The sequence below is a fragment of the Lonchura striata genome, chromosome 27 (genome assembly GCF_046129695.1).
Source record: "Lonchura striata isolate bLonStr1 chromosome 27, bLonStr1.mat, whole genome shotgun sequence".
Lineage (NCBI taxonomy): Eukaryota > Metazoa > Chordata > Aves > Passeriformes > Estrildidae > Lonchura > Lonchura striata.
In genome coordinates, this window is record NC_134629.1 from 8293952 (window position 1) to 8303104 (window position 9153).

The window sequence follows — 9153 nt, forward strand, 5'->3', positions numbered from 1 at the left end:
AATTAAATTTGGACAATTCCGAGGCGAACCCACCCAATATCCGTCCGCGCTCCGATATTTCGATTTTTTTCCCGGGATAAATTCCAGCAGGACGGGGATCAGAGAGGATTCCAGGCGCGAGACAAACGACTTTAATCAAAATTCTCTTTTTTTTTTTTTTTTTCATTTTAATTCGGGACTGAACGAGGGAAGCGCCGCCATTGATTGACAATAAACCCGCGCATGAAATATTCAATACCGGGATAAATATTTCAGGGAGAAGGGAGACTTTGGAATATTGATCAGGCAGAGATTTCATTTCCTTTATTTTCCTCGATAATCCGCGAAATCCGCACCAAAATTCATTAAAAACAGCATTTTAAATTCATGAAAAATATCATTAAAATATAATTTTAAATATCATTTAAAATTCATTTGAAATACATTTAAAAATCATTTTAAATTCATGTAAAATACATTTAAAAACTCCGGGCCTGCTCCGGGTTTAAAGTTGGGACTCTTCGCGCGCTCCGGAGCGGAATTTTTTCCATCAAAAGCACGCGCAGAGGAGTAATTAGCGTTTGTTAGGGGCTCGTTAATTAGCGCTTAATTCCCCCGGTCGGGAGGGATTTATAATTTCGCTGAATTCCCGTTTATTGGGGAAAAAGTTCCCCCTGCAACTCCCGAGGTTTTATGGAGCTGCCTGAAGCTTTTGCAGGGATGGGAATAATAAATTAGAATAATCAGAGTGATTAAAATCTTGATAAAATTGGGATTTTCCAGCCCTTGGAGCGCCAAGCCCCGCTGGAGGCGGCGGGAGGGGAAAATGGGGAAAAAAGGGAAAAAAAGGTGGAAAAAAGGTGGAAAAAAGGGAAGAAAATTAAGGGAGAAAGGGGAAAAAAAGAGAAAATGAGGGGAAAAAGAGAGGGAATAAAAAGGGGAAAGGGAAGGGGAAAAGGGAAGGGGAAAGAAGAAGAAAAAAGGGAAGAAAAAAGAGAAAATGGAGAAAAAGGAGGAAAAGGAAAAGAGCGAGAAGGGAGGGAAAGGATGAAAAAGGAGCGAGAAGGGGAAGGAAAAAGGGGGAGGAAGAAAAAAAGGGAGGAAAAAAAGGAGAAGAAAAACGGGTGAAAAGGGAAGAAAATGAGAAAGAGCAAAAAAGGGATGAGAGGGAAAAAAGAGAAAAAAGGGGGAAGGAAGAAAAGGGGCAGAAAGAGCAAAAAACGGGGAAAGAGGGGAAGAAACAGAAAAACTTGGAAGAAAAAGAAAAGAAGCGACAAGAGAGGGAAGGAGAGAAAGAGAATGAAAGGGGGAAAGGGAAAAAATTGGAAGAAAAATAAAAATATAAAAAGCGAGAAGAGGGGAGAGATAAAAAGAAAAAAGAGTAAAAAGGGAGGAAGAAAAGAAAAGGGGAAGAAAGGGGAAGAAGAGAAAAAAGAGCAAGAAAGGGGGAAAGAGGGGAAAAAACAATTTTAAAATTGGAAGAAAGAGAGCAAGCAGAGGGAGAGAGAGAAGGAAAAAGAGGAATAAAGGCGGGGGAACAGCAAAAAATGGAAGGAAAATAAAGAGAAAAAGAGGGAGAAGAGGAGAGAATAAAAAAAGAGCAAGAAAGGGGGAAATGGAAAAAAAAATGTAAGTAAAATAAAAATAACGAGGAGAAAGAAAAAAAAGAGGAAGAAAGGGGGAAAGAGGAGAACTACAGTAAAAAATTGGAAGGAAACAAAAAAGAGTGAGAAGAGGAGAAAGAAAAAGAGGAAGAAAGGGGGAAAGAGGAAAAACACAGTTAAAAACCAAAAAAAAACCAAAAACGCGAGGAGGAGAAATAAAAAAAGAAAAGAGCGAGAAAGGAGGGGATAAAAACCCCACCAAGTTCCCCAGGCGGGGGCTGCGCTGGGAGCCGCGGAGCGGGAGCGGGGCTGGAAATGCCCCCGGGATGGAAATGCCCCCGGGGCGGGCAGGAATTGCCCCTAACCCGGGATGGAAATGCCCCCGGGCCGGGCAGGAATTGCCCCCGCTGTTGGGCAGGAATTGCCCCCGGGCCGGGCAGGAATTGCCCCCGCTGTTGGGCAGGAATTGCCCCCGGGCTGGGCAGGAATTGCCCCCGGGCTGGGCAGGAATTGCCCCTAACCCGGGATGGAAATGCCCCCGGGGCTGGAAATGCCCTCGGGACTGGAAATGCCCTCGGGACTGGGCTGGAATTGCCCCCGGAGCAGGAATTGCCCCCGGGGCAGGAATTGCCCCCGGAGCCGGAGCTGCCCCCGGATCGGGCAGGAATTTCCCGCGATTTGGGGCAGGAATTTCCCGCGATTTGGGGCAGGAATTTCCCGCGATTTGGGGCAGGAATTGCCCCCGGATCGGGCAGGAATTGCCCCCGCTTTGGGGCAAGAATTGCCCCCGCTTTGGGGCAGGAATCGCCCCCGTTTTTGGGCAGGAATCGCCCCGTTTTTGGGCAGGAATTTCCCCCGCTTTGGGGCAGGAATTGCCCCCGTTTTTGGGCAGGAATCGCCCCGTTTTTGGGCAGGAATCGCCCCGCTTTGGGGCAGGAATTGCCCCCGTTTTTGGGCAGGAATCGCCCCGTTTTTGGGCAGGAATCGCCCCGCTTTGGGGCAGGAATCGCCCCCGGGGCCGGAGCCGCCCCCGGGCCGGGCCCGGCTCTCGCTGCCCGGGGCCGGGCCCGGCTCTTACCGCAGCGCGGCCCCTCCTGCGGCGCTCCCGGCCGATAAATGACAAATAAATGACAATTTCTGCTCCGGCATCACGTGGAGCTCGGCAGCGACTGAGGCGGAGCGCGCGTCATCCTCGCCTCCCCAAAATTCCCTTTTTTTTTCACCCTCCGCGCCGCTTTTCCCCCTCCCTCCCCCGCTCTTTCCACACACACACAGGAAAAAAAAAAAAAGAAAAAAAAAAAGGAGGAAAAAAAAAAAAAGGCGAAAAAAAAAAAAAAAAAAAAAGCTCAGGGAGGAAAAAAAAAAAAACCTCTCAACCCCGAGCAGCGCGGCTTATATATAAAAAAACAAAACCCCAAAAAAAGCCCCTCCACAGCGCCGGGGCCAGGATGTTCAACTCGGTGAACCTGGGCAACTTCTGCCCCTCGCAGACGCGCAAGGAGCGCGGCGGCGGCGACTTCGGCGACCGCGCGGGCAACCTGTACCTGCCCAGCTGCACCTACTACGTGCCCGACTTCCCGGCCGTGCCCCCGTTCGCCCCCGCTCGCCAGATCTCGTACCCGTACGCCGCCAACCTGGCGCAGGTGCCCCGCGAGGTGCCCTACGCGCTGGAGCCCTCGGCCAAGTGGCACCCGCGCGGGAATTACGCGGCGTGCTGCCCCGCGGAGGAGCTGCTGCACAGGGAGTGCATCCCGCCCGCCGAGGTGCTGGTGAAGAGCGACGAGTTCCACCAGCACCACCACCAGCACCACCAAAACCACCACCAGCAGCACCAGCACCACCAGCAGCACCAGCAGCACTCCGCGGCCGCGCTCCACCCCGCGCCCAGCCGCGGCTCCGTGCTGCCGCAGGGCTTCGATCGCTTCCTCGAGGGCTCCGCGCCCGACGGGCCGCACGGCGAGGACGAGGAGGAGGACGAGGAGGAGGAGAACGCCAAGCCCGGCTCGGCGCCCGGAGCCAAGGACGGCTCCAAGAGCGGCGCCGCCGGTAGGTCGAGCCGCGGCCCGGCCGAGCTTTTTTATGTGCACTTTTATAAGCGCGGCCAGCGTTTTATGAGAAGCTCCGAAGCGCTTTCTTCTTTCTCTCTCCCCCGCATTTATTTTATTTTTTTACGATGGCGAAAAAAAGGGGAAAAAAAAAAAAAAAAAAAGAGAAGGGCTGGCAGAACAAAACAAAACCAAACAACAAAAAAAGGAAAAACAAAACGTGAAGAGGGGATGTTAAGCGCGGCCACGTCCCTCGCTGTCTCTCTGCGAGGCTGTGAAATTTTAAAAGCGCGGCCGGTGACAAATATTAACTTTGATCATGAACTTAGGCGGGCGTTTTAAAGGATCGGGGTTGCCGAGGGTGAGAGGCAATTGGGCAGAACGCGCGGGCTTCCCCCGCCGCTCCCCGCGCTTTGGGGATGCTTTTTAAATTAATTTCTAATTAAAACGCGCTGCCGAGCCCTCTGCGGCCGGGCAGGCGCGGGCTGAGGGAGGAACCGCCGCAATTGGGGCCAAAAAGGAGAATTTCCCCCCATTTTTCCAGGCGCATCCTCCCCTCCCGAGCCGCGCTTTGTCAGGAGAGGATTTCCCTTTGGATCGCCTCGAAACCGGATTTTAAATTTCATGTTAAATTTCATTTTAGGAATTTTATTTGATCTTATTTTATTTATTTAGCCTCGGTGCCGCTCCGGGAATCCGGGACTGTTTTGGAGATTTATTTGGGGGCTATTTTGCCTTTTGGGATGGGGTTTTGAGGCTGTTTTACCTTTTGGGATTTTTTTTTTTTTTTTTTTTTTGAACATTTGCACTTTTGGGATGTTAGTTCGAGCTCATTTACGTTATGGGATTTTTTGGGGGGAATGTTCTGCCTTTTGGGATCCTTTTCGGGCTGCCCTACCTTTTGGGATGGCTTTTTTTGGCTGTTCGGCCTTTTGGGATGTTTTGGAGGGATTTCTTTTTGGGGGTTGCTTTGCCTTTTGGGATTTATTTTGGAGGGAATGTTCTGCCTTTTGGGATTTTGGGGGAGTATTTTATTTTTGGGTTGCTTTGCCTTTTGGGATTTTGGGGGAGTATTTTATTTTTGGGTTGCTTTGCCTTTTGGGATTTTTTTTTGGAGGGAATGTTCTGCCTTTTGGGATTTTGGGGGGTATTTTATTTTTGGGGTTGCTTTGCCATTTGGGATTTTTTGGGGGGGATTTATTTTTGGGGTTGCTTCGCCGTTTGGGATTTTTTTGGGGGGATGTTCTGCCTTTTGGGGGTATTTTATTTTTGGGGTTGCTTTGCCATTTGGGTTTTTTTTGGGGGTATTTTATTTTTGGGGTTGCTTTGCCATTTGGGATTTTTTTTTTGGGGTATTTTATTTTTGGGGTTGCTTTGCCATTTGGGATTTTTTTTTTGGGGGTATTTTATTTTTGGGGTTGCTTTGCCATTTGGGATTTTTTTGGGGGGTATTTTATTTTTGGGGTTGCTTTGCCTTTTGGGATTTTTTGGGGAATGTTCTGCCTCCCCGGCGCCTCCGAGGATCCCATCCCGAATTTCCCGGCTTTGATTCCTTCCCTCGCGTGTGTGGCGGGGCTGGAGTTAATCAGAAACTGGCGCGGAACCGCGGCTCTGCTCCCTAATCGCGACCTAAATCGTGCCGCGCTGATATCGGCGCTGCTTTGATCCCTTCCCTCCCTAAACCCGGCTTAACCCTCCCCAAACCCGGCTTAACCCTCCCCAAACCCGGCTTAACCCACCCCAAACCCACCCCAAACCCGGTTTAACCCACCCCAAACCCACCCCAAACCCGGCTTAACCCACCCCAAACCCCGCTTAACCCACCCCAAACCCGGTTTAACCCACCCCAAACCCACCCCAAACCCGGCTTAACCCACCCCAAACCCGGCTTAACCCACCCCAAACCCGGTTTAACCCATCCCAAACCCCGCTTAACCCACCCCAAACCCGGTTTAACCCATCCCAAACCCACCCCAAACCCGGTTTAACCCACCCCAAACCCACCCCAAACCCGCTTAACTCACCCCAAACCCGGCTTAACCCACCCCAAACCCACCCCAAACCCCGCTTAACCCACCCCAAACCCGGCTTAACCCACCCCAAACCCGGCTTAACCCACCCCAAACCCGGCTTAACCCACCCCAAACCCGGTTTAACCCATCCCAAACCCACCCCAAACCCCTCTTAACCCACCCCAAACCCGGTTTAACCCACCCCAAACCCCGCTTAACTCACCCCAAACCCCTCTTAACCCACCCCAAACCCCGCTTAACCCACCCCAAACCCGGCTTAACCCACCCCAAACCCGGTTTAACCCACCCCAAACACACCCCAAACCCCGCTTAACCCACCCCAAACCCGGCTTAACCCACCCCAAACCCACCCCAAACCCAGTTTAACCCACCCCAAACCCGCTTAACCCACCCCAAACCCGGTTTAACCCATCCCAAACCCACCCCAAACCCGGTTTAACCCACCCCAAACCCGCTTAACCCACCCCAAACCCGGTTTAACCCATCCCAAACCCACCCCAAACCCGGTTTAACCCACCCCAAGCCCACCCCAAACCTCGCTTAACCACCCCAAACCCCGGTTTAACCCATCCCAAACCCACCCCAAACCCGCTTAACCCACCCCAAACCCGCTTAACCACCCCAAACCCGCTTAACCACCCCAAACCCGGCTCTGCTCCCCAAAAACCCCAAACCCGCCCAAATCCGCCCAAATCCCGCCCGGGCCGGGAATTCCCCGAAATGCGCCCTGCCCGCGCTCCGGCCTCCGCGCCCTCCCGGGAATCCCAAATTTCTGCCGCTCCCACCGCGGATTTGGGGTTATTTGTTCCTTTTCGGGGATTTCTTCCTTCTAGGGTAATTCTCCATTCTGAGGTTAATTCTTCTTTCAGGATTTTTAGTGATTTTTGGGGGTATTTATTAATGTTCTGGGGTATTTATTAATGTTTTGGGGTATTTATTAATGTTTTGAGGTATTTATTCCTGTTGGGGTATTTATTCCTTTTATGGTATTTATTCATTTTTAGGGTATTAAATCCCTTTGGGGTTATTTATTCCTTTTGGGGTATTTATCAATTTCTGGGGTATTTATTCCTTTTGGGGTATTTATTCCTTCATGGGGTATTTATTCATTTTTGGGGTATTAATTTCCTTTGGGGTTATTTATTCCTTTTGGGGTATTTACTCCTTTTGGGTTGATGTATTCCTTCTGGGGTATTTATGAATTTTTGGGGTATTTTTTTTTTCCTTTTGGAGTTAATTATTCTTAATTCCTTTTGGGGTTATCCATCCCTTTTTAGGCTACCCATTCCTTTTGGGATCATTTATCATTTTGGGATCATTTATCCCTTTTTTGGGCTACCCATTACTTTCTTTTTTTTCAGTATATTCATCCCATTTTTGGTCAACCCATCCCTTCTAGAATAATTTAATTTTCCAGTCTATTTATCCTTTTTTGGGGTTACCCATCCCTTTTTAAATTACCGATTTTTCCAGGCTATTTATCCCTTTTTCGGGCCACCTATCCCTTTTAAAATTATGTATTTTTCCCATTTTCAATCCACCCATTTATTTTTTAATTATAATTTTCCCCACTCTATCCATCCCATTTTCATCCCACTCATCCCCTTTTAAGTTAACAATTTTCCCATTTTCAGCCCACCCATTCTTTTTTTAATGGTGAATTTTTCCAGTCTATTTTTCCCATTTTCATCCCACTTTAAATCCCACATTTCCCATTCTATTCCCCCCATTTTAATCCCATTTTAAACCCCACATTTCCCAGCCTATTTATCCCATTTTAAATCAAACATTTCCCAGTCTATTTATCCCAATTTCCGCCTACCCATCCCATTTTCATTTCCATATTTCCCAAGCTATTATTCCCATTTTCAACCCACCATCCCATTTCAAATCCCAAATATCCCAGTCTATTTATCCCATTTAAAATTCCATATTTCCCAATCTATTTTCCCACCCACCGCACACCAAATCCCCATTTTTAACCCAATTTAACCCCCCATTCCCCATTCTATTTTCCCCATTTTTATCCCATTTTAACCCCCCATTCCCCATCATATTTCCCCCATTTTAGCCCCATTTTAACCCACATTCCCCATTCTATTCCCCCCATTTTAACCCCATTTTTCCCCCATTTTGACCCCCCATTCCCCATTGTTTTCCCCCCATTTTTATCCCATTTTAACCCCCCATTCCCCATCATATTCCCCCCATATTTCCCCCATTTCCCCCCCATTTTAACCCCCCATTCCCCATCATATTTCCCCCATTTTTATCCCATTTTTATCCCATTTTAACTCCCCATTCCCCATTCTTTTTCCCCCACTTTAACCCCATTTTGAACCCCCATTGCCCATCATATTTCCCCCATTTTTATCCCATATTCCCCCCATTTTTCCCCAATTTTACCCCCCATTCCCCATTCTGTTTCCCCCATTTTTATCCCATTTTCCCCCCATTTTAACCCCCCATCCCCCATCATATTTCCCCCATTTTTATCCCATTTTTATCCCAATTTAACCCCATTTTGACCCCCATTCCCCATTCTGTTTCCCCCATTTTAACCCCATTTTAACCCCCCATTCCCCATCATATTCCCTCCATATTCCCTCCATATTTCCCCCATTTTCACCCCCCATTCCCCATTCTGTTTCCCCCATTTTAACCCCATTTTAACCCCATTTTCCCCCATTTTAACCCCCCATTCCCCATTCTGTTTCCCCCATTTTAACCCCATTTTAACCCCATTTTCCCCCATTTTAACCCCCCATTCCCCATTCTGTTTCCCCCATTTTAACCCCCCATTCCCCATTCTGTTTCCCACATATTAACCCCCCATTCCCCATCATATTCCCCCCATTTTTCCCCCCTTTAACCCCCCATTCCCCATTCTGTTTCCCCCATTCTAACCCCATTTTTATCCCATTTTTATCCCATTTCCCCCCACTCCCCACCCCGTCCCCCAATCCCCGTGTCCCCCCGCCCCTCACGCCGCTTTCCCCGTGTCCCAGGCGCTCCGCGGACGCGCAAGAAGCGCTGCCCGTACTCCAAATTCCAGATCCGCGAGCTGGAGCGGGAATTCTTCTTCAACGTCTACATCAACAAGGAGAAGCGGCTGCAGCTCTCGCGGCTGCTGAACCTCAGCGACCGCCAGGTGAAGATCTGGTTCCAGAACCGCCGCATGAAGGAGAAGAAGCTGAGCCGGGACCGCCTGCAGTTCTTCTCCGGGAACCCCTTGTTGTGAGCCCCGGAACGGCCCCAAAATCCCGCCCGAAACCCCCAAACGGCCCCAAAATCCTGCCCGAAACGGCCCCAAAATCCCGCCAGAAACGGCCCCAAAATCCCGCCCGAAACGGCCCCAAAATCCCGCCCGAACCGGCCCCGAAATCCCGCCCGAAACGGCCCCAAAATCCCGCCCGAAACGGCCCCAAAATCCCGCCCGAAACGGCCCCAAAATCCCGCCCGAAACGGCCCCAAAATCCCGCCCGAACCGGC

At 49.8% G+C, this 9153-nt stretch overlaps 1 protein-coding gene across 1 annotated transcript; it reads left to right on the forward strand.

Annotated features, from left to right (window-relative positions):
• The first annotated feature begins 3031 nt into the window (after positions 1-3031).
• On the forward strand, positions 3032-8902 carry HOXC11 (homeobox C11). Its single transcript, XM_077788597.1, has 2 exons — positions 3032-3629; positions 8670-8902. Exons 1-2 carry the CDS (start codon positions 3032-3034, stop codon positions 8900-8902), a joined length of 831 nt encoding a protein of 276 aa, XP_077644723.1.
• Positions 8903-9153: the final 251 nt, after the last annotated feature.

Coding starts and splice junctions, on each gene's coding strand:
- HOXC11 (XM_077788597.1), top strand. CDS start 3,032: ATGTTCAACTCGGTGAACCTGGGCAACTTCTGCCCCTCGCAGACGCGC. Junction 3,630..8,669: donor CTCCAAGAGCGGCGCCGCCG/GTAGGTCGAGCC, acceptor CCCGTGTCCCAG/GCGCTCCGCGGACGCGCAAG.